This window comes from Peromyscus californicus, unplaced genomic scaffold (genome assembly GCF_007827085.1).
Source record: "Peromyscus californicus insignis strain IS unplaced genomic scaffold, ASM782708v3 Scaffold_2__1_contigs__length_46816999, whole genome shotgun sequence".
NCBI classification, from domain to species: domain Eukaryota; kingdom Metazoa; phylum Chordata; class Mammalia; order Rodentia; family Cricetidae; genus Peromyscus; species Peromyscus californicus.
The window spans coordinates 31,477,282-31,502,571 of NW_026294540.1; the positions used below are offsets into that span (position 1 = coordinate 31,477,282).

Sequence of the window (25,290 nt, forward strand, 5' to 3'; positions counted from 1 at the left end):
GATACTGTCGGAAGTTCATAAACTTGCTCCCTAATTGGAACACGCATTTAGGGAGGCCTAAACCTACGTTCTCAGGTCACGACCACTCATTTTTGATTCCAGAAGAAACTTTTTATCCCTTGAGCAGTTTCCTTCATCAACAGAGGACATACTGCCCCTCAACAGCAGAGAAAAAGGGAGAGAGAGACAGAGAGTGTGTTAGTTTAGGACCACATGTGGGTTAATTTCCAAGGTTAGCATTCACAGTCTTAGACTGTATGACTGCTCCTGAACTCCAGGGTCATTTCATGAACACGTTAAAAAGAGGCTGGGGAGTGAGTGACATGTTTGTCATACCAAGCCTGACCTCCTAAGTTCAGAGTCCCAGACCCATAGAAAAGCTGGGTACTGAAGTAATATCTACAATCCCAGGCTCCTACAGGAAATGGGAGACTGAGAAGGAGTGTGGGCCCACTAGCCTATTGCACACTGTGACCAAGGAGGTGGAAAGGGAGGGTCCTCCTCTGGCCTCCACATGCATGCTGTGGCAAACTTGTGCACTCCCCACCCCCCATCCCGAGACAATGGGTCCATCAATAAAGTGCTTGCCTTGCAAGTACAAGGACCTGGGTTCGATTCTAAGACCCTGTGCAAAAAAGCAGGGCACGTTGGTGTGTACTTGTGACCCCGGTATTGGGAAGGCAGAGTCAGGCTCACTGGCCAGCTGTCCTATCCACTCAGGTTGTTCCAGGCCAGTGAGAGACCCTGTCACAAACACAAGGTGGACAGAGCCTGAAGAAGTACACCTGAGGCTGTCCTTGGGATTCCACAAGTGTGCGCACACACACGCGCACGCACCTGTACACTTTGCACTTGAATACACGCACACAAACAGAAATTAAAAATTTAAAAAGTCACAAACGCTTAAGGAACAAAATATTTTTTTATTAAAAATTGTACTCATAGCACCGCTCTGTCTTCCTATAAGTTGAGGGGGAGGGTTCATTTTATCTTTAATGGGATCTGGTTTTCTGTGCCATTTCAGAAGGTTTCATAGGGAAAGCTTCGGGATTCTCCTAAGCTAGCCAGTGAGGCAGGGAGTTCCCTGCTGGGAAGCCCACACTGTCCTGGCCTCTCAGAAGGGTCCCTTGCTGTTAGTCTGTGGACTGGGGGCTCAGCAGGTGAGCAGCCATGCCGTGAGCCAGGAATCTTGGAATAAAGAAAATCCATGCTAAGAACCTCTATGCAAACACACTGTGCTCAGGATGATCCAGACCAAGTTCAAACACCACATCCAAAGAACTTTCCAGAACACACATCATCCACATGGGCTGTGGTTCCGCCTTCTCCCAGGGATCCAGGGGGACACTCCCCCCACACCACCACAAATTTTCCCGCTGGAGTCAGGGAGATGCTGAGGAAGGCCAGCAGAAGGTTGGGAGATGTTAGCCCAGATGCCGACATCCTCTCTGGATGTCTGTGCCCTGCAAAGCCACCCACAAGGCTCAGCAGACACACCGGGAGGAAAGGCTGCATGGGCTGAGCGGTCTCCACAGAGTCACTGAGGCTGCAGTGGGTAGACTTGGCTGCCACTCATCATTAGACACCCCTGGAGGTGACTTTTTCAAATGACAGAAGCCAGAGGGCATCTGTATCCTGCCTGTTTGGGTCTTTTCTCAGAACCCAGACTTGGATCCAATGTCCGTTTTGCAGCTGTGATGTGTCCATCCCTTTCCTACAGTGAGAGCTTAGGAAGGACATAATGCCCCGCGGCTCTGGGAGGCTGAAATCTAACTAAAAACCCCAACCCCTGCATTTGGTGCAGGGCATTTGAACGGGACAGAGTCCCCTAAGTCAGTGGTTCTCAACCCTCCTAATGCTGTGACCCTTGAATACAGTTCCTCATGTTGTGGTGACCCGCAACCATAAAATCATTTTCATTGTTGTTTCATAACTGCAGTTTTGCTACTGTTATGAATGTAATATAAATATCTGATATGCAGGACATCTGGTGAAAGGGCCGTTTGACCCCCAGAGGGGTCAGAACCCTCAGGTGGAGAACCGCTGCTCTAAGTGATGGACTTGATCACAGCTGTTGATCAGCAGTCACAGGGGCCGGGCATCCTGAAAAGACCTTTCCATAGAAAACGAGTTACTGATCACAGAGTGCTGTGAACTGCCGAGTCACTGTGAGGAAACCCAGCTGCGGCAGTCTCACCTCAGACCAGACCACCCCAAGCCTTCCCCATTGGTTAAAGCAAGCAAGTCCTATGGCTTAAGGGAGCAAAGCACAGTGCGGAGCCAGCCTGGTCCCTGTCCTCTGTTGGGTGCTGCCTTCCAGGAAGGTCAGGTGGTGACATGCGGTCTTCTGTCCATTCACTCCTTTGGGGCCAGGGAGGAGGTGGTGCTGTCCACTGATGTGGTCCCTCCCCCTCCTGTGGACCACGAGGGTGGCAGTCCCCACACAAAAGTGGCTTTGGGCAGAGCATTTAGGATTTTTGGTTTAGAATATTTTCCCTTCAGCTCAGAAAATGAAGGGAGATGGGGAGGGTGAAGAAGGGAGGAGGGGGGAGAGAGGGGGGGGAAGTGAGCAACAGGAGGAGGGAGAGAGGGGGGAAAGTGAGCAACAGGAGGAGGAGGGAGAGAGGGGGAAAGTGAGCAACAGGAGGAGGGAGGGAGAGAGAGGGGGGAAAGTGAGCAACAGGAGGAGGGAGGGAGAGAGGGGGGGAAGTGAGCAACAGGAGGAGGGGGGAGAGGGGGGGGAAGTGAGCAACAGGAGGAGGGAAGGAGAGAAGAGGAGGGGAGAGGACGGAGGGAGGGGAGAGAGGAAGTAAAGGAGGGAGGGTGAAAAGCTGGAGTGTGAGAAAGAGGGAGGGAGGGAAGAACGGGGAAACTGGGCGGCGGCGCACCCCTTTAATCCCAGCACTCGGGAGGCAGAGGCAGGCGGATCTCTGTGAGTTCGAAGCCAGCCTGGTCTACAGAGCGAGTTCCAGAATAGGCTCCAAAGCTACAGAGAAACCCTGTCTCGAAAAAAAACAAAAAACAAAAAAACAAAAAACAAAAACAAAAAAAGAAGGGGGGAAGGAAGGAAAAGGGGAGGGAGAGGGAAAGAAGGAACGAAGAGGAGAAGGGAAGAGGAGGGCTGGAATTTTTTTATTGTGGGTTTTGGAAAAACTGAAAGGCCTTTAATTTTTTTTTTTTTCTCCCAAGCAGAAAGAACTTCTGGTGTCCTGGGGCCATACCAGTAACTTCCTAGGCATCCGAGTCAAGACAAGATCCAAGTCCTCTGCCTCTCAGGGAAGGTAAAGGGCTACAAAGTCCCCTACTGGTGACATTAAACAGCCAGTCCCCTCCACAGGGTGCCAAGGTCACTGGGAGGACAGACCTTTCTCACTGGCTCTGAGTGCTCCAGGATGTGGTTTCACGGAGCCACCCCAGCTCTGGGCCACACCATGGCCAGAGCCAGCTGGTCACATCCAGATCCCAAGCCTGGGCTAGGGGCGGCAGGACGCTCATGGGGTCTGAGTGCCACTTAGCTGCTACTCTTTGCATTTAGCCAAAAACATTGAAATAGTGAAAATTAAAGAAAAATGTTTTCAGAAAACCTGTTAAGGCTAAAACGCTGGCCTTGGACGGCAGGGTGGAGGAAGCAGCACGGGGAGGGGGGGGTCAGAAGCGGGACATGGGGGGGGGAGGGAAGGGCTGTCCCCACTGTGCGCCGGTGTGGGGTGTGCTAGGTGACTCGTGGCCCGGGTTGTTTTCTCAGAGCCCATTGTTTTATTTGGAGACACGGTCGCTTCTCGTCTTTCCCACGTACAAAGCTGAACAATGAATTAAAAGGCACCTGGAGACAGCAAAGACGCATTCATTTCATGTGACATAGTTTAAAAAAAGATAAAAAGATTTAAAAAATACTCTGGTTCAACAATGCACACCTGCTACAAGCAACTGCAAAAACACGCGTCTGCGCCCCTCTCTTTGCTCAGCGGGGGTGGGCTGTGTGCTGTGTGCTGTGGTCACCAGAAGGACCTGGCTGGCCGTGGATGGGCCTGGGTGGCCTCCAGAGCCAGTTGGGGAGGGACTTCCTGTTCTTGTAACTGTCAGCTTGAGAGAACAGAGGAAGAGCGAGGGAAAAGCCCCAGGGTCGCGCCACCCGAAAGAGGGACTGCAGAGCTGAGCCCTCCGCGGCCCCTTGCGCAGAGGCATCGCGTGGCCCCTGGTGAGAACCGGACAGAACCCGCGGGGGGAGATCAACTGTCTGAAGCACAGGCGAGAGCAAGGAGCCTCAAGTCGTCCTAAGATGGAGAAAGTGATCCAGGCTGGCTGGTTCTCCAAAAGGAGGTAGAGAGAGAAGTGGGCCGCGGATGCGATTTACCTGTCCCCCTCCACCCTCCTGCCAGCCCTAGCCTCCCCGATGGTTTGGAGGCCTGAGAAGCCCAGGGTTGGGGTGTGTCGAGAGCGCCCCCACCGGCGGTGCCGAGCTAGTGCACCAGGGAGATACCTTCTCTTAAAAAGAAAAGAAAACAAAGAAACCTGCTTCCTGCAGCGATGTTACAAAAAGCCATTAAAAAAAACCTTCCTAAGTGAAACCTAGTTTTCACCAGTAGGTAAGATCGCTTATCAGAATTATTATTATTTTTTTGTGGAACAAAAAATTTCAGCTCAGTTATCGGAGTTGATTGTCTTAACAAAAATAGACTCCAGAAGTTCTGCACCCGTCTACCCTGATGGAGGCGTGACGTCACACGAAGGAGGAGAAGCCAGTGAGGGGGGCCCGGGCTCCGGGGCCAGCTGGTGTGTAGACTCCGCCCGCGCTCTGTGTGGTGATGACCGTGTGCAGGTGCGGGCCCGACTCGGCCCCTGCCACCGCCTCGTATCTGTGCGGTGCTGCGGCAGGGGGACGCCGCTTCCAGGAGTTGTAGTAGGTGGGGTCGCTCATGTAGTGGTTGACGAAGGAGTGCTTGGGCAGGGCTTCCTCGTAGTCTGAGTCGGAGGCCTGAGGATGGGACAGAGGGACAGTGTGAGCCACAGCAAGAAAGGGAGAAAGGGAGGGGTGAGGGAGGGTGATCTGGAAAGAGGGAGACTCCCATTGGTCAGCCAAGGTGGGGGTGGCCTGCGGGTCACCTGTTGTCGTCGGCTTTCTCCCTCCTGGAAGCCCAGGATAGGCCTGTGCTGCGGGCCGCCCTGGGAGAGGTCTACAGAGTCCCCAGTGTCTGTAAGCGCAGATGTTAATGGTGCGGTGTCACCTTAGCAGCCTATGGTGGTTTGAATGAGAATGTCCCCACAGGTTCATGTATTTGAACAACTGGGCCGCAGGTGTGTGGGGGGTGGAGGTTGAGGAGGCGTGGCCTTGTTGAGGGAGTATGTCACTGGAGGTGGGCTTTGAGTTTAAAGACTGGCTCCATTTCCACTCTGTCTCTCTGTCCCCTTCTCTCTCCCCCCTCCTCTCTCCCCTTCCCCCTCCTTGCTTCATTCCTGTGATTCCAGATGTGGGTCTCTGCTGTGAGATGTTCTGTATGGCAAATGTGTTGCTCTGATTGGTCAATAAATAAATCACTGATTGGCCTGTGGCCAGGCAGGAAGTATAGGCGGGACAAGGAGGAGAATAAAGCTGGGAAGTGGAAGGCTGAGTCAGAGAGACACTGCCAGCCGCCACGATGACAAACAGCATGTGAAGATGCCAGTAAGCCACGTGGCAAGGTATAGATTTATAGAAATGGATTAATTTAAGATGTAAGAACAGTTAGCAAGAAGCCTGCCACGGCCATACAGTTTGTAACCAATATAAGTCTCTGTGTTTACTTGGTCGGGTCTGAGCGGTTGTGGGACTGGCAGGTGAGAGAGATTTGTCCTGACTGTGGGCCAGGCAGGAAAACTCTAGCTACAGGTCTCAGCTTCCTGCTCCAGCTGCCATGCCTGCCTGCTGTCATCTTTTCCCACCATGATGGTGATGGACTCATCCCTCTGGAACCTTAGCCCTAATAAACTCTTCCTTCTATAAGCTGCCTTGGTCATGATCTTTTATCACAGCAATGGAAAAGTAACTAACACACTGAGTGACTAATACACTAAAAGTGACTAATACACTAAAAGTAACTAGTACACTAAAAGTAACTAATACACTAAAAGTAACTAATACACTGACTGAACTTCCTTCATCAATGTCCACCCAGGTAAAACGGATCCTTGGCTCCAATGCAGAAAGAATTCCAGGACCAAGCCAGTGAGAAGCATGGAGTTTGTTTTTATTTATTTTTGGCTGGTGTGTTTGTGCATGTGTGTGGGGGTTTACATATCCATCTGCTCACACGTGGAAGGCAGAGAGAGATGTTGTCAGAGATGTTGTTCCTATCCACCTTATTATTTTGAGGCAGGGTCTCTCAGTGGATCTGAAGCTGGTCATTTTACTTTGGTTGGCTGACTGGCTAGCAAGCCACCAGGATCCGTCTGTTTCTGTCTCCCAATGCTCAGCATGCTGCCATGCCCAGCTTTTATGTGGGTACTCACATTTTGAACTTGGGTCTTCTTGCTTTCACAGCAAAGTGAGCCATCTCCCCAGCCCAAGTTGGAGTTTATTTAAAAAGAAAAGATATATATTTAAAAGTTTTATTTTGGGACTGGAAAGATGGCTCAGTGGTTATGAGCACTGGCCACCCTTCCAGAAGACTGAATTTCCATTCCTAGCACCCACAGGGCAGCTCACAGCCATCTGTAACTCTACTCCCAGGCAATCTAACACCCACTTCTGGCCTCCCTGAGTACTACATATCCATGGATACAGACACATGCAAGCAAAACACCCACCCACATAAAATTAAAAGATTCATTTTTAATTTTGCACATATGTGTGTCTCTCTTAGTGTGTTTGTGCATGTGTATATGCAGTTTGTGTGGAGTCCAGAAGAGGGCAGCAGACCCCTGGAAACGGAGTTAGAAGCAGTTGTGAGCTGCTTGACATGGGTCCTGGGAACCAAATAAGTGAGGTCGCAGGTGGGTCCCAAGTGGCTCCTGACAGGACTCCAGTTGATAGAGTAAAATTAGCTTGGGGGATGCAGGGTTTTTTGTTTTTTGTTTTTTTTTTTAACTCCCAGAGAATGTCTGGGAGAGGAATGAGGCCCCACCTGTGGTCATATGCATTCAGACTTTAAGCCTGGTTTATCGCTGTTTGATATAAAATACCTTTATATGAAGGGAGCATTGTCTCTATGTCCACAAGCTTCATAGTAAATGTCAATCATGCTGCAGTTATTAACTATCAGCTGGTGGGAAGCTCTGGGGAGACTCCCAAGTGTGTGTGTGTGTGTGCCTTCTCTTTCCTTCCTTTGCCTATCATCCTCCTCTTCCTCCCTTGCCTCAGAACACACACTTATGGATGCCTGGGAGTGCCCCCTGGCCTTTGATCTGCAGGCAAACAAGACATGAGCCGCTGGGGGACCAAAGAGAAAAGTTCAGCATGCCGGGGTGGGGGGGGGCACCCTCAGTGGCCTCTTGTCACAGACCCACACTGCCCACAGAGGCTCAGTGGGGAAGCTGCTGGACTATGCCAGTGCGTGCATTTTCATCTGCTCTGGTGCTGGGGCCCCAAGCACACTCCACGGCAGCCTGGAGAGCCCTGGTCTCCTGGGGGTGCTGAGGATCGTCCCTTGGAGGGTCTCGGTTCATTTTATACAACAAGCCAGCAACACCTGTAAGAATCATTCAGTCAGCTTCCCCTTCCTCCTTCCCTCCTCCCCTCCCTCCTCCTTCCCTCCTTTCTTCCCTTCCTCCCTTCTGCTTTTGAGGAAGGTTCCACTCCGCAGTGCAGACTGGCTTTCCACTTGTGATTTCCATGTTCTTACCTCAGCCTCCAGGTTCTAGGATAAAAGGTGTGAGCCAAAGCAATGTCGGGCTTAGTCTATGTGTTTGCTCTTTTCTTAAATTAAATAAAAATTACTTTCTGCTCTTTGTGTTGTCATGGAAAAGATCACTAAAGGAGACGGAGGCTGAAGTGGATTTTACTGAGTCTGTGGAGGACTCCTGGCTCTCCGTTGGACACCCAGTCCTTCTAGACACGGATTTGGCCTCCACAGCTGGGGGTGGGGGCTGGGACCAGGATTTGTGGCTGTGTTTAAAATACACCTTCCAGATGTTTTCTAGGGGTTTGAGGGTTTCTCGGACTCAGGGGAATTGCATGTCTTTGGTATTATAGGGAAATACAAGAAAGGACTTTAAGTGACACCTCATATCTATAAAAGTCAAGTTGTATGTAAACTAGGGTTTGACAAGGGGGCAGAGACAGGCAAGAGCAGGACTCTGTGTGGCTGTCTGTTCTGTGAAGTCTTCAGAAACTGTCTTAGATTCTAAAATCCTGGAGGAGGACACTGAGATCCACAGAAGCCATCTTTTTTTTCATGGGGACGTCACTGGGTCCTCAGAATTGGATGAAGGCCGTTTTGTTCCCCAGGTCCACAAACCAGGGCTAACTTTATTCTCCTCTGAGGTGACACGCAAGATTTGAGATTGAGTCCGTCTCCTTATTTTCTGGCTGAAGAACCAAGATCCAGAGATTCAAATGAGCTCCTCAGGCCACGCCCACAGGGGACTCTCAGCCAATGACAGGGAATCGAGCACTTGTTGCAAGCTCCCAGACAATTTAGGTCAGTTCCATTGGAGACTGGGAGGCTGAGATTGTGTGGGTGGGTCTTGGCACACATGGACCAAAGCAATGAAGGGGTCACCTACCCCAGTGGAACCACGGTCTGTAAATCCTGCCTCTGTGCGCTCGGCTAGCATCCACCCGGAAACCCTTCGGGCCTCCTTCTGCTTTCCTGAACCTCCTGCCAGCCCTTTTCTCACAGCTATGGGCTGGAGAGAAAGAAGCAGGGTCAAGAGCAGGTTGGACCTATGATGGGCTAGAATGGACTGCTACCGTTTTGTGGAAGTCTGTGTGTGTGTGTGTGTGTGTGTACATGGATATGCATATGTGTGGGTGTATGCACACAGAAGGCAGAAGACAACTGGGGTGTCATTTTTCAGGAGTCATTCATCTTGGTTTTTGAGACTGGGTCTCTCACTGGGGCCTGTTGCAAGTCTCTATTTGGACTGGGCTAGCCAGACAGCCCAGTCCAAATCGAGACTTGCAACAGAGTCTCAGAGATCCTCCTGCCTCTGCTTCCTCAGCACTGGGAGTGTAAGCATGTGTGGCCACACTCAGCTTTTTACATATGTGCTCAGATCCTCATGCGTGTACTGCAAGCACCATCCTGACTGAGCTCTCTCCCCAGCCTGAGTGTGTCCAGAATACTGTAGGGACAAACATATGCTGTGACTCGTGCCCATAGACGTGCATGAGATTAACCAAATGCCTTTCATTTATAAAATGTCTTCACAATTTTAATTAGGGATCAAATATGAAATGTCCCTGACAGGCTCGTGTGCTGAGCACTTGGTCCTGGCTGGTGGTGCTGTTTTGGGGGAAGTTTGGAACCTTCTGGACATGGAGCCTAGCTGGGATACGGGGGGCGGGGGCACAGAAGGAAAACTTGAGGGTTCGAGGCTGATTCCACTTTTCATCAGAGTTCTCTGTTTCCTGATCCATGGAGATGTGAAGAGTCCAGCTGAATGCCCCTATCTGTGGATGCTGTCATGTCTGCACAGCCATGATGGATGGACCCTCACTGAGGCACAACAAACTTCTTCAGTGAGCTCTTTATGCCAGGATGAGGAGCAGAGTGACTTAACATGACTTCTTATGTCCGCCCTTGAGCATTTCACGAGCCAAAGATGGGGATAATACAGAGAGAGGGGTCTGTGGCTAAGGTGGGTGCTTACAAGGGGACCATGCAGGAGACTGTGATGGGTGATCTTAATGGTCAGTTTTGTGGGAATTAGAGTCACCAGAGCAACAAGTCTCTGGGCATGTCTATGAGGGATTATGTAGATTAGATTAATTGAGACAGAAGACCCAACCTAAACATGGTCAGGCAGTATTCCATGGGGTCCTGGACTGAACAAAAAGGAGAAAGTGTGTGAGCCCCAGTATCCATCTCTCTCTGCTTCCTGACTGGATGCCACGGGACCAGCTGCCTCACATTCCTGCTGTCAAGACTTCCACACCATGATAGACTGTGAGTCAGAACAGACCCTTCCTCCCCTCCTTCCTTCCTTCCCTCCCTCCCTCCCTCCCTCCCTCCCTCCTTCCTTCCTTCCATCCATCCATTGCTTTCGTCAGGCATTTGGTACATAGCCATGTCTCAGTTCTTGTGTCTACCGTGGACCACTTGGAAGGAAGCCATCCTGGACAGTAACTGGTTCACAGGACCAGAGAATGGTGTGTGTGCCTCGCACTGACCAATCAGAGCCTTGCCCTGGGAGTCTTCGTGGTGTTTGTGGCTGAAGAGACCGACCGCCAGAGTAGGGTACAGTTTGATGGGCAAGTGGTCCCTAAAGCTAATCTGAGGGGACTCTGCCTTTGTGCAGAAAGCATCTTCAGAGAAAGACCAAGACTGTCCGAGTTTGTTTCCTGCGCATCATTGGGGGAGAAGACACAGGATGCCAGACAGATATTGGTGGTGTGGACTCCCACTCAGGTCTTGCTGTGGCTTCCCTGATGGAGCAACATCCAGATACCATCCTTCCTCTGCTAGCTGTTTGTTCTTTACATGACATTATGTTTGAACGCAGATGTACTTTAGTGAGTGAGAATTATTGGCAAAAAGGAGTTACCACTGGGTCTTCCCTCCTCCCTCCTCCCTCCTCTCCTTCCTTCCTTTCTTCCTTGTTGCCTGTGATGTGGAGTCCTGATGTACTGGTTTCCCAGGAAACCATAGAAAGGACAGAAGGTGACCGAGTGCTGCGTCAGGCTGACTATGAATGCTTGGCGAGCTGCAGCGAGGGTCAACTCAGGACTCGGCAAGGTACCAGCAAGATGAAAAATCCTGCTCTACCAGGGAACCAATTAGGTATGAGGGATCATTCTAATTAGTTAGAGCTGGAAGAATTTTGAAGACTGGTTTATTTTTTAAAAATTTCTGGGGGGCAGCGTGTGTGCGTGCGTGTGTGTGTGTGTGTGTGTGTGTGTGTGTGTGTGTGTGTGTGTGTGTGTATATCTAGGCCTGATGTTAATAATGGATGTCTTCTCCCTGTCCCTGTCTCTCTCCACTTTAGTTTTTGAGACAAAGTCTCTCTCTGAACCTAGAGTTCGCTGATTCGGCTTTAGTGACAGCCAGTGTGCAACCAGGATCCTCTTATCTCTGGTCACACCCGAACACGGGGATTATGCACCACCATACATGGGTTTTCTGAGTTCTGGGGATCTTAACTCTGGTCCCCATGCTTCCTTAGCAAACTCTCAACCACTAGCCCATCTCTCCAGTCCTCCTCTTTATTTTTTGTGATGGTCTCTCACTGGCCTGGAGCTTGCTGATTTGGTTAGATCGTCTAGCCAGCGAGCTCCAGGAATCCATTTGTCTCCACCTCCCCAGTGTGGGTTTCCAAGCTCTTGCTGCTGTACCAGCTTTTACATGGGTTTTGGGGATCCAACTCAGATCCCTGTCTTTGCTCAGCAGGCTACTGCTTTCCTGACTGAGGCAGCTCCTCAGCCCAGTGGATCTTTCACAGATCTCTACTCACGGTCTTCCCCGGTATCGTTTCCAAAGACTCGAGAGTGGATGTTTACAAAACCATTTCCCCTGGTTAATTCATCATCCCACTGGGAATATGAAGGCTCTATTTCACTATTCCAGAAGTTAGCTTTGTCTCCAGCCTGGATGATTCTGACCTTCAGAGGGGATGGGGGTCAACACGGCTCCGCCCTGATGCTTGCTTTCCTAGTAGAGCTCTGGACCTTTAACTAGAGGTTGCCAGAAACAGAAGTGCAGATGAGGCTCTTAGAGAGACCAGCGAGCACCACACAGGAACACTCAGGGTTGCTAGGCAATAGCATCTACCCAAATGTCACAACGCTCATTTGCAAATATGTTTGAGATTTCTTTTTTCTATACAGGGTCTCATATAGCTCAGGCTGGCCTCAAATTCTCTACGTAGCTGAGGATGCCCTTGAACTTCTCTTCCCTGTCTCTACCTCCTGAGTACTAAGACTGCAAGTGTGTACTACCACATGGTGTGTGTGTGTGTGTGTGTGTGTGTGTGTGTGTGTGTGTGTGTGTGTTATATAGTGCTGGGGATGGGACCCATGGCTTCCTGTGTGCTAGGGAAGCCCTGTACCAACTGAGCATATCCCTAGCCCCCAAGCCTAGAATATAGACCTAAAATGTTTTTCCTCCCTAGAAGGCAGTTTGGAGATTCAAATGCAAAACCCTAAGTTTTAGAGTTACAGTATAATCTAGTGCTTTGCCTTGGGTGCATGGCTGTAGTGACACCAGATGGACACAGGAATTGGCCAGTGCCCTTCTCTTTTTCAGAGCCCCAAGAGAGGAAGAGGCAGGAATCCTACTGCATCCCTGATGGAAGTGACATCTTTCCCAGAAGCTGATGTCACTGGGAAAGGGTCTTTGCCACCCAGGACATTGAAAACCCATTTCCAAAAATATTGGCATGGTGAAAAGTCTGTGCTCATGGGGACACGGAGCCTGCCTGGTGTCAGCCTGCCAGAGTCCTGGCACTGGCGTCACATGACACCATGGCTCTTTTTGTCACTTCAGACAGAAGTCAGAGGTTGACCCAAGTGAACTTTGCCATCTGAACTGGCCCTTCTAGAGTGACCCAATGGGTCCCTTGGTTGAGGTCCTAGGGTGTTCAGTGCTTACAGTCTGCCTTAATTCACACACTTCAGACACAGCAGGACAAAGAACTCTGGAAAACAGACAGCTGGCCAGGACTCACCCGCTCGTGAGCCAGGGAGCCCCAGTGTCCCGGCCCAGGGACTGTTAGCTGGCAGTCATGAGGCCTCAGGAGGAAGGGCGCTGAGAGGCTCCAGGGCCCGGGACCCTGAGGTCTCAGGGGACTCTGCGTGTTTACATAGTTCATTGGCTCCTGGAAAGAACTGTTACCCCAAAGGCCTTGTGAACCATGGGGTAGCCCCGGGGAGCAACAACAGCATAGGGCTTGTGATAGTGTCAGGCAGCCAAGCTCATAGGCCCCTGGCTTCTTCAGTCCCACAGATGTGCCTCAGTGGTTCCCAAAGGCAGGTGTGGTAGGAGAGCGGGAACTCAGCCAGGTGCTCTGGCCAGCTCATCAGTGAGAACCTTGAGAAAGCTTCCGGAACCTCTTAGTCCCGAGCATTACATGTGGATGCTGTGTAGTTTTTACCTCCTGACTGAAACCTGTGCTCCTGGAGGGAGGCTCATGAAGACTCAAGAGGTACAGAAAACTCACAAGTTTCAGGAAACTCCTGAAACTTACAGGATCTCCAAGCGCCCCCCGCGATGTCATATAAACACTCAATTGCTGGGAAGACAGAGAAGGCTCTCCCACCTGCCAGGCTGCCTGCAAGGCATGCGGGGAGCTCTGAGGATACAGCTTTCCTGAGCAGTCACCCATGTTGGGCTGGATTTGGGTGATGCAACTGCCTTTGAGTCACCCATGTCCTGTAGGAACCCTACTAAACTCACTGGTTCACTAAGCTGGACTTGGGTGGGGTCATTTCTCTGATCTGTTGTCAGTGCACGGGGTCAATAGACATTTGTTCCTCTCTCCCCAGGAAAAGCCACAGGGCCAAGGAAGGCAAACTCCTTGCAGAATTCCCTTTCGCAGAATGGCATTCCTCTGCAGCATCCCTCCTCCCCTGTGCCTGCCTTCCCTCCTGTCCTCCCTGGCTTCTCCATGCTCACCCCTCCTTCTCTGCCTCTGTGTGTGTGTGTGTGTGTGTGTGTGTGTGTGTGTGTGTGTGTGTGTGTGTGTATGGTGACATGTACATATGTATATATGTATTTATGCATGTGTGAGAGATATACACATGTATATATGTGTGCACGTACATGTATATGTATGTATTTATGCATGTCTGTAATTGTACATATGTATATATGTATGTATGTATTATATTTCCTAGCTCAGTGCTTAGGTAAATCTTGTTATTTAAAAAAAACAAAACAGTTGAATTTGGGCCTCAAGCCATCTCATGCATTTGAGAGAAGAAATAGACCCAGGCATGTCCTATTAACCTATTTAAAAAGTTTTAATTAATGAACCAATTCATTAATTTTGAGATGGGGTCTCAGGAACCCAGTCTGGCCACAAGTTTACTGTGCAGCCAAGGATGACCTTGAACTTGTGGTCTTTCTGTCTCCACCTCCCAAGTGTGGGGATTATTGAGAATGTCAGCAGAATGACCCAGCCACAGGGGTGGGTGAACACCAAGCATGTGGAGAGCGGGTGACATGAGGCGCGGCCCACAGTACGTGCTCATCACCACAGAGTGATGCGTGTCAATGCACAGGGAACTCTCCACACAGTCACCATCAACAGCATGCCAAGTACTGCAGGGAACAGTGGATCCAAGGACAGACCCCAGCCTGCCCACAAGGCCTGGCTCTATCAGTGGAGACAGAAAGCCGGATGCAAGGCCACCCTGCTGCCTCCTCACCTGCTGCTCTTCAAAGAGCAGCTGCCATGAGGTGACACTGCTAACCTCAGCCGGGAAGAGGCAGGCTGGTTCCCACAGGCTTTCAATGACAGCCCTCCAGCGGAGACACACGCATCTCTTGGGATGTTAGTACTGCTACTCCTGTTTCCCGCAAGCCGAGGCTATGTTACAGACCCAGCAACCCTTGTAAAAAGAACATGTAAAGTGGAGCTCAGCTGGATCTCGGCCCTGCCCACTCACTGGAGTTCGTATATAAGCCACAGTTGAAAAGGGGCTGTTTTATCGAGCCTTGGGGCTCAATAAGGCCCGAAATCAGGTCAGGAATGAAGGTGAGAGTGTATTTTAGATTAAATATTGATTTAGAGGTGTGTGCTGAGATGTGGGGCCAGGAATACATGTGCAGCAAATGGCCTGTGGTTCTTGCTCTTCATGAAGCCTGCGAAGAGGACCCTTGGGGACACCCAGTGGGACCATTGATTGGAACCTTCATGCTGGTCAGCATGAGACACAAGGTGTTGCTAACACCTTGAGCCCCTCCCTCCCAGCTGCTGGCTTCCATGGTTGAAGCCACCTTCTGTATGCATGAGTGAGTCCATTAACATCCTCTCATGGAGGGAGCTGGAGCGCTCACAACAGTCATGAGGCCCCCTGTGTCCTGAGATTATTTAGAAGATAGGTAGTTGGCTGGGGATGGGGGCTCCCTGGGGGTGAAGCTCACCTGAGCTCATATAAGGAGCCCCAGTAAACTCAGGTTCATGTGATGGTTTAGATCAAATGCCAGCTTGACATGGCCTAGAATTCCCCAGGAGACACACCTATCTGTGAGGGAGTTTCCAGATTAGGTTAATTGAGGTGGGAAGACCCACCCTAAACGTGGGTGACACCATTTTCTAGGCTGCGGTCCTGGACTAAATAAAAAGGAGAAAGTGAGCTGAGCCCCAGCATCCATCTCTTTCTGCTTCCTGACTGCGAATGCCGTGTGACCGTGCTCCTGCCACCATGCCTTCCCACCATGATGGACAGTTCCTTAGGCTGTGAGTCAGATAATCCCCACTCTACTTAAGTTGCTGTCTGAGGTATTTTGTCACAGCCGTGAGAGAAAGAATACAGTCCATTGCCTGACTCTGACAGAACCTTTCTTGGGTCTCTTGGTGCCTTCCCATCTGTGTGAACAGACATTGTTTTCCTTCTCCCGGGAAAAGCCATACAACCAGTCAATTTTTATACTTCCTCCATCTATAGGGGACCCTCCACCACCAGCTCTGCCCATCCCATGGGGTGGCTGTGAGACCTAAGTGCGATGAGATATACTGAGGAATTAGAGGGCGGTCACTGCTGGGCGGAAGCAAGCACAGCACTGACCTCGGATTCTGACCCGTCCACCGACTTCTCCTTGAGGTTCACACTCTCGGTCAGCACAGCGCCATTGTACTTGTTGCAGAGGTCCTCATCGGAGTAGTGCAGGCCTCCAGGGCTTGGTCGGGGTGGGGATCTAAAATAGGACGATGTCACAAGTCACCTTGGACACAGGACAGTCCCCTGGAAGTGGGGCTCCTAAGCTGCTGTCTGGTGTTGCTCATGTGGGAACACGGAGGAAAACACCCCCAATGAGTTCCCATATAGTTGATACAGAGCTCCAAGCATTGGTCATCTGTGATTCTACACCTGTAGGCTTCAGGGACTGTGCAAGGTCAGGGCACTAGGCACAAGCTGTTCTGGTCAAGTGGAACTTTCAACAAGGAGAGCACGTGAGGTCTGGGCCAGCAGGAGGTGCAGGACACATGGAACTCTGGAAGGCAGAGGAAGGATGTGTACACTGGCCAGAGCTGAGGGCGAATCTTTGGGGAAGAGGTCTGATGTGTCAGGATGGGATTTGTGGATGGTCTCCTGAGGAGGAGTGGGATTAGGGAAGTGTGCACTAGCCTGGGCTCCCACTCTGCTGGGGCCCAGGACACAAAGCTGGGCCCAAGGGCATGAAGGCTTTGAGGCATTAGCCCTCAATGATTGACAGAATCCTTATCCCAATCACTGCTCCCAATCATATCCAGCCCATAGCTGCAGGCAGAGCCTGTGTCTGGTTTGTTAACTAGTGTGGTCACACTATGTTATACAGAAAGGGTGGAGCTGTCATTTCCACTTGTCACAATCACTGAACGTTGTATGAAGGAGACCATCTTTGTCAGCTGGAGCTGGAATGCCAACTGTGGCCAACTCTTTTGTGTGGATTGTGCATGTGTGCATATCTGCATATCTGCATGTGTGTGAGTGGACATGCATGCATTTGGAGGTCAGAGGTTGATGTCAAGTATTCTCCTCAATAGCTCTCCACTTTGTTTATGAGGCAGGGTCTCTCGCTGATCCCAGAGCTCACTGATTGAGCTATTCTCACCAATCAGCTTGCCCCAGGGAGCCTCTGTCTCCACCTCCTGAGTGCTGGGATCACAGGCAGCCACCGCGCCTGCCTGGCTTTCACTGAGTTCTGGAGGTCTGTATTCCAGTCCTCACACACACAAATCTCATAATGTTTTCAAAGAGTTTATGATTTTGTGTGGGTCTCCATCCACAGCTGTCCCCAGATACATGCAGTCCTCTGGCAGCCAAAGACACAGACCTGAAAAGAACTCCTGCTTCTAGCTTTGTGCGAAGAAACACATCCCATGAGCGGCCTCTGGGACCAGGGGACCAGGGGTAGCCTCAAGTCTACAGCAGAAAGAGGCCATCCCTGAGTCATGGGGGCCACATAGACACACTCTGCCAAGAGCTGGAGTGAGCTTGGAAGAGAATGCTGGCCTATTGGAACCTTATCTGAGAAAAACACCCTGTGACATAAGGACTATGGCCATGGGTGGCCCTAGCAGGGGACAAGCCAGGCTGGGGCAATCTCTACCTTCTGAGATAGTGTTATATTATGGTCATCTGTCACACGGCAATGGAAAACAAATACACCCTTCAGCTTGCAACTTCCTGTCTTGTTCCTTTTTGAAAAATCTTTTAGAAATTATTTTCATGCTTATTATACGCACATATATCTGCATGTTTGCCTTTTTCCCCTTGGAGCTGAGGACTGAACCCAGGGCCTTCCATGTGAGTCCCAGGAACTGAACTTGGGCCATCAGGCTTGGTGGCAGGTGCCTTTACCTAAGTGTTCTACTGATGACTTCTCCAAGCCCTCACTGGGGGATTCTAGGCAGGTGCTCTACCACTGAGCCACACCCCAGCCCCTCACTGGGGGATTCTAGGCAGGTGCTCTACCACTGAGCCACACCCCAGCCCCTCACTGGAAGATTCTAGGCAGATGCTCTACCACTGAGCCACATCCCAGCCCCTCACTGGGGGATTCTAGGCAGGTGCTCTACCACTGAGTCACACCCCAGCCCCTCACTGGGGGATTCTAGGCAGGTGCTCTACCACTGAGTCACACCCCAGCCCCTCACTGGGGGATTCTAGGCAGGTGCTCAACTGCTGAGCTATATCCTCAGCCCTTTCTTTATTTTGAGACAGGGTCTCGCTCTATTCCCCAGGCTGTATTTGAACTAGCTCCATAGCCCAGGCAGGCCTTAAACTTGCCGGAGCCTCCTGAGTACCTGGGTCTGCTTCAGTGGGCCCTGCTGGAAAGACTTTCTTATCCAACACCTGCAAATCCTACCCCACTTTTGTAACAGCTCCCCTCGGAGCCTCAGGTCCCCGTTTTGCTGATATCAGTTGTCCATGTTTCTCTTAGTGGAGGACTCCTTGGGGACATTCCTTTGTGGGCCAGGACCTTCCAACTTTATCACAAAATAATTTTCTGTTTACATAGGAGTCTGTTTACATAGTTGTTCTGTTAACAACCTGGAGGACTGTTTATCCTTGGTCTGGGCTTCAAGGCCATGAGCACTGCAGCAGTGGAAAGGGACCTGCAGTGGAGGGTAGAACACAGCAGTGCCATTTAAAAGTCCCCTGTGACGAGCCCCTCTTCGTCTTGACATTCCGTGACTACCTTTCCATGTTTCTCTGACTCAGCAGGAAAACCCTGACTCTCAGGTGACAAGTGAAATGGAAAAGAGGAAAGTGGGTGCCACTAGCTTCCCCTTCCTGCCCTAAGGAGGGTAGTTGGGGTGGTGGTGCCTGTGTGCTCTGGATTGGGGCCAAGTGCAAGAGCAGCCGCAGCCGGGACCCTCTTCCTCTGAAGATGGAGGTCAGCTCAGTCAGCTCCGGGCCTCAGTGCCTTTCAAACAATTCAACCCCGAGTGGCAGAGGCCAAAAGCATCGTGAGGCTTGATGAGTTTGTCACTGTAAGTTTGGCAGACAATAGAGCAACTGAGGCCTTCAGTCTGCCATGTCCCTGACAGGGGCGAGCCCCCCCCCCCCCCCCCCCCCCCCCCCCCCCCCCCCGTTTACTGAAAAGCAGACGCATATGGAACCTGGCTCTGTGAGAAGAAGAGCCCTCAACACTGGAAACCCCCATGCTTGTGTATGTGACGGTATGCATGCACGTGAGTATGTGTGTGAGTGCAGTTGTGCCCATGCGAGGGCACCGACGTGGAGGTCAGAGGACAACTTCCGGTGTTGGTCCTTGCCTTCTACCTTGTTTGAGATGGGGACTCGGTTTGCTGCTGTGTACAGCAGGCTAGCTGGTCCCTGAGCATCCAGGGATTCTCCTGTCTCCCATCCCAAAGGAGTGCAGGAATCACAGACGCACATTGCTTTATATGGAATTCGCTTGGTGGGTGCCTGTGGATGGGGGACACATCCCTTCAGCACAGCCTCCTACCTGGTTCCATTCTTTTTTGAGAAGGTGCTTTTGACGTTGAGGTGACGGCTATTGAGCTCCAAGGCGGCAAACCCTCCGTTATCCAGGGTCACTGACTCTTCCATGTTGGAGATGCCCTTACCTAGAGCCAATGGGGAAAGCGGCATAGTCTTAGTAATGTGTCCCCTGCAGTGACACAGGGGTGGGTCAGTCAGCACCACCAGCTCCTGTGCTCTGTCTGATGTGACCCCTAAAACCACTGGGCATCAGCCTCAGCTAGAGAGACAGTTGGAGCAAAGCTATGCACACGCCATAATGCTGGAGCAGAATAGTGATATTAATGTTTCAGTGTTTATCTTGCCTGATGCCAAAATGCCAGTATCCTTGCCAATGTTTTATGAAAATATGCTCAGAATGCATACCCTTATTAAAAGTCAGGGAAGTCAGATGTTTCACAAGTCACATAATTAAAAAACTCACAACCCATGTAACGAAATTTAAAGTAAAAAACATGCTTGTATGGGTAAGATAGGTAAAGAAAGCGTTTCCTTTAAGTGACAAAGATGTCCCAAATGGATGGTGGCGATGACTGCATGTGTCTTTACATTAATCACTGGCTTTTAAATTAATCTACAAGTGTGTAACTGTGAGGGTTAAACTTTAAAAATTATATCTATCTATCTATCTATCTATCTATCTATCTATCTATCTATCTATCATCTATCATCTATCTATCATCTATCTATCATCTATCTATGTATCTATCTATCTCTATCTACCTATCATCCATCCATCCATCTATCTATCTATCTATCTATCTATCTATCTATCTATCTATCTATCTATCTGTCAGGGACCAAACATGGACCATGGAAAAGTACTAGCTAGGCCAGAGAACAAGCCCCTGCCCTAAACCAGATGCCCCCAAAGCTAAAGAACAGGTCAGGCAGGTCAGGTAGCATAGCAACAGAACAATGGGCCCTTAACAGTGACCTTACCACCTAGCAGCCTCACGACTTGCACGACTTGCATGTAGCCCTTCACCTGCACGTCCCCCTTCACCTGCATGTACGGCACGTTGTGCACCCCTTCCCTCCTTCCCTCCCCCTCCCATGCTATATAAGCCTTGCTGAGGTGAATAAAATTTGCAGCTTGATCAGAACACACTGTCTTGCTGTCTTCTCTCATGTCTCCCATCCCTCTCATTCTCTCCCACAGGTGGGTCGCCCCCGTTGACACCCCGCTAGCCGGGGCATCTATCTATCTATCTATCTATCTATCTATCTATCTATCTATCTATCTATCTATCTATCTATCTTCTATCTATCTATCTATCTATCTTCTATCTATCTATCTATCTATCTATCATCTATCTATCTATCTATCTATCTATCTATCTATCTATCTATCATCTATCTATCTATCTATCTATCTATCTATCTATCACCTATCTACCTATCTGGTGTGTTTCTGTGTGTTTCTGTGGATGTGCATGCTATAGCACCTGGGCAGCAGAGGTCAGAGGACAACTTTTAGAGTTGAGTCAGGTCCTGGGAATTGAACTCAGGTCTTCGGGCTTGGCAGCAGGTGCCTTTACCTGCTGAGTCATCTCTTTAGCCCTATGTGATGATCAATCTTGCTTGACAATGTATTGGAATTCAGAATCACCCAAGAGATAAACCTCTGGTTGTGTCTGTGGAAGGTTTTCTAGATTAGGTTAAACCCCACATAGCACTGGGGTTATAGACACGGGTACTGCCATGCCCTAGATTTTACATGGGTGTCGGGGATTTGAACTCAGATCTTTATGTTTGTACAGCAAGCACTCTTGTTCACTAAACCATCTCCCCAGCCCCCACCCCAGAAGTTTGCACTAGCACATTTACTTGGTGCTCAGACTAGACTCTGTCTTTTACCTTCCAATGTCAGCTGAGAGATTCTTTGAAAGGTGAGGATTTTATCTGACATGTTCTCCACTCTCCTGCTACCCCTAGGAGAGTATCACCCTGCCCTGAGGACATGGTAAGGTATGTGTTCACCCTGAGAGGATTCCCTACGATGGGCACCCTGTACCTTCCATGTGGCTGGATGCTGAGACACCAGCCCATAGAACCAGTGTGGTAGATGGATGTTAGGTTTGCCTCTGCTCAGAGATGTGACTTGATGGGTGTTGGGCTGGTGAGGACAAAATGAGAGGGGCCATCACGCTCCTGCTAGGCAACAACTAAGGACATGAAAAGGTTCAGGCCCCCCCTCCCCCCGCCCCACACACACACAAGTCACCTTCGGGCAGACAAGCCCCACCTTCAGGCTTCAATTATGATGTTAAATTAATACCCTAGGGGGAGCCTGGGTATTGGAAGCTGCAGGTCTGATGTGTCTTTTCTAGTCTGTTTTCCAGATGGAAGAGGAGAGAGAGACTTTATGCTCTTCTGTAACTGCATTAACTCACTAAAATGACATGCCATTCATACACTGCAAATCCCAGGGGAATAAAATCTGATTTACGAACACTTGTTAGAAGTGAATTTATACAGAAAAGAAAAAGAATAAACTCTTTCCTTGCAGGGATGGATTGCTAATGTCTAGGCGATTTAGGCGCTTCATCTCATTAGCCCCTCTGGTGGTGCTGATGCCTGGGAGGGATCCCTGGAGTGCTACTTTTGCCCCAGGGGACCAGCATGGCTGTGATCTTCATTATCAGATTAACAGATCCCCATCAGGGACAGACCATTCTAGAAAGTAAAGACAGACTGACAGTGGAAACTGGAGTCAAAGGTAGGTCTAAGTAGCCTGGTAGTTGTAGTGTGTGTGTGTGTGTGTGTGTGTGTGTGTGTGTGTGTGTGTGTGTGTGTATACATGTGCACGTATGTATAGAAGCCAGAGGTCAGCCTGGCTGGGGTACCATTCCCCAGGAATCAACTATCTTTTTTGAGGCAGGGTCTCTCACTGGGACCTGGGACTTACAGATGAAGCTAGGCTGGTCAGAGAGCCCCAGTGATCCACCCGTCCCCACCCCTCCAGCTCTGGGATTACTAGCATGCAGCACCAAGCCCAGCTTTCTTTATGTGAGGCTGGGGAAATAACTCTGGTCATGTTTACAGCTAGTACTTTACCAACTGAGTTTCCTCCACAGCCCCTGTTGTGTTCTCTGGCTCAGCCATAGCTTTAAGAACCGTTGCAAGGTGGGGACTCGGGGGTGGGGGTGGAAGACTACAGGTAAAGCTGTTTTCTAGTTATGCTGAGAAATGGTCTTACTGGTCATTATGAGACTCTTCAAAATTGAGGACAATAAAGAGCATCAGTGTGAAGTGTGTGTTCTCATCTCGTGTAGCCATCACTTCTGTGCAGGTGTGGAGTTCACACAGCATCCATAAGGCTGACTCTCACACTGTGGGAGCCTGTTCTCGGGTTCCTCGTGGCTTTACCCAGAAGGTCCGCATAGAGGATGATTAGGAACATGGGCCTGAGTGCAGGTGTCTGGGATGGTCTGCACTTGGCTGTGCTGGGGGAGGAGGTCTTTTGCTCCACCCCTTGACCTCTCTATAAAAACCCTGGGGCAGAGACAGTCAGGGCCCATTGGAAAAGGTTCCAGGCCCTCTCGAGGCTATCCTGTATTTTCTATCTGTTTATGCGATAATCTCCGCAATAAATCCTTCTATCTAATATTTCCTGCTGCTCGCACTCAAGAAAACTCTGGGGAACTGTGGGGGTGGTGGGTAAATGCCCCACATCACACCATCCCTCTCTGCTCCTCTCCCCCAAGATGCAACCACAGCATTGCCTTAGAGACACATGCTTCCACTTGGCCTTCTCCTGACCTCCATGTCTAAGAAGTCACACCACATGAGCGTTCCTGCAACTGGCTTCATGTTCCACCTCCATGTTCCTTTCTCTGACAGTGGTGATCAGTCCAACAGCACATGTGTGCTGATGGAGCGCTGGCTCAGTGCTGAGCATGGAGCTCTGCTGACAATGAGGGAACTGACCCTCAGAGGGGTCAGAGCTGGAGGAGGGGATGTGGAGGGGATGGAAAAGGAAGTCCAGGCTCAAGTGCATGAGAAAGGCTCTACCATAGGAAATTTCCGTCACACTCAGTGTGATGGAATACTCAGGTGGGTCCCAGCTTATCCCTACATCAGAGGAGCTGGGATGAGACTTTTCTTGTTTAACACTCATCCTGTCTAGTCCTATTTAAAAATGTGAGCACATAAGAGCAATGGGGCATGGGAAGGAAGATTCAGAGAACCCAGCAAGTCCAACACCATGGCTAATATAAGGGGTCAGAAACTGTATCTCCAGGCTTGGAGCTTAGGGACTCTGGCATGCTAGGAGAGCTCTCTACCACCCCAGCCCTGCACTGGGAGATTCTAGGCAGGGGCTTTACCACTGAGCCACACCCCAGTCCCTCAGTGGGGAATTCTAGGCAGATGCTCTACCGCTGTGCCACACCCCAGCCTCTCACTGGGGGATTCTAGGCAGGTGCTCTACCGCTGTGCCACACCCCAGCCCCTCACTGGGGGATTCTAGGCAGGTGTTCTCCCACTGAGCCAAACCCCAGCCCCTCACTGGAGGATTCTAGGCAGGTGCTCTACCACTGAGCCACACCCCAGCCCCTCACTGGGGGATTCTAGGCAGGTGCTCTACCACTGAGCCACACCCTAGCCCCCCACTGGGGGATTCTAGGAAGGTGCTCTACCACCAAGGCACTTGTTTCCCTAATATTTAAGCACCGTTAAAAGAGACCCTGGCAGATCCAGCAGAGAAATCAAAAGTCAGTCCTCATGACCAAATGCCAGGTCACCATGTGAGACAGAGGCAGATGTCACACCTGTGCCACAGTTCTTATACTTCTTGCTTTGCCCATGCAGGACCAGTGCAAAGACCACCAGGAGGACGAGGAGGAGGCTGGAGAGCGCCATTACTAGCAGGAACCACCATTCCTCATAGAAGGGGACTTCAGCTTGTGCTGTGGAAAAGAACATATAGGATGAGGCTCAACATCAGCTCCATACAGCCATCTCCCTGGAATCTAGCAGCAGGGAAGAGAAAGAGCTCTCCAGGAGGACTTGTCACAGCCCAGCACATGCTGTAGGGAAAAGGCATGCTCTTCTGGAAATTCCACAAGCTCCATAGCAGGTTTGGGAATCCACCCTTGGGAATTTTTCTGCCTTCTCTATGGAGTCAAGCTTGGGGGTCTGTCATGGTTACTTTTAACTTTCAATTTGGCAGGATCTAGACTCACCCTGAAGCCAAGTCAGATTGGTCAGGTTAACTGAAGAGGGTAGAAGACCCATCTTAACTGTGGGTGCCACCATTCCTTGGCTGGGGTTCTAGGATATATGTGGTGGTTTGAATAAAAATTGGCACCATAGGCCCATAGAGAATGGCACTATTGGGGGTGTGGCCTTGTAGAGTAGGTGTGGCTTTGTTGGAGGAAGTGTGTCACTGGTGGCAGTCTTTGAGGTCTCAGAGGCTCAAGCCAGGCCCATTGTCTCACTGTCTCTTCTTGCTGCCTGCAGATCCAGCTGTACAACTCTCAGCTACCTCTCCAGCACCATGTCTGCCTCCATGCTGCTATACTTCTTGCCATGATGATAATGGACTGAGCCTCTGAACTGTAAGCCAGCCTCAATTGAATGTTTTCCTTTATAAGAGTTGCCGTGGTCATGGTGTCCCTTCACAGCAATAGAAACCCTGACTAAGACACTCTATAAATGAAGAAAAGGAGCTGAGTGTGCATTCGTTGCTCTTTGCTTCTTGGCTGTCAATGTGATGTGAGTGGCTGCCTCAGGCTCCTGCCTCCATGACTCCCATATCATGATGCATTGTACCCTTGAGCTGGCACCCAGAACAAGTTGCTTTTGTCAGGGTACTGTGTCATGGCGGCAGGAAGAGAAACAGGACCGGATGGACACACACCAGACCCCTCTCCTACTTCAGACCTTATCCTGAGAACCATCGCCATGTCCCTCCTAATCCTACCTCCTTAGAAACACTGACTTAAAGTGGGACCCTGCTTCCCGTCTCTGGCTCAGCCTTCCCTCAAGGGATG

The 25,290-nt window shown here is 50.4% G+C and overlaps 1 protein-coding gene across 2 annotated transcripts in view; it reads right to left on the reverse strand.

Annotated features, from left to right (window-relative positions):
* Positions 1-903: 903 nt before the first annotated feature.
* Positions 904-25,290, reverse strand: part of Sdk1 (sidekick cell adhesion molecule 1) — a 970,126-nt gene continuing 945,739 nt past the window's right edge. For both annotated transcript variants that reach the window (XM_052754191.1, XM_052754192.1), the window contains 4 exons: positions 24,067-24,204; positions 19,257-19,377; positions 15,866-15,995; positions 904-4,975 (listed from right to left, as the gene is read on the reverse strand). In XM_052754191.1, the coding sequence (XP_052610151.1) occupies positions 4,721-4,975; positions 15,866-15,995; positions 19,257-19,377; positions 24,067-24,204 (644 nt within the window). In that variant the 3' untranslated portion in view covers positions 904-4,720. The remainder of the gene's footprint in view (positions 4,976-15,865; positions 15,996-19,256; positions 19,378-24,066; positions 24,205-25,290) is intronic.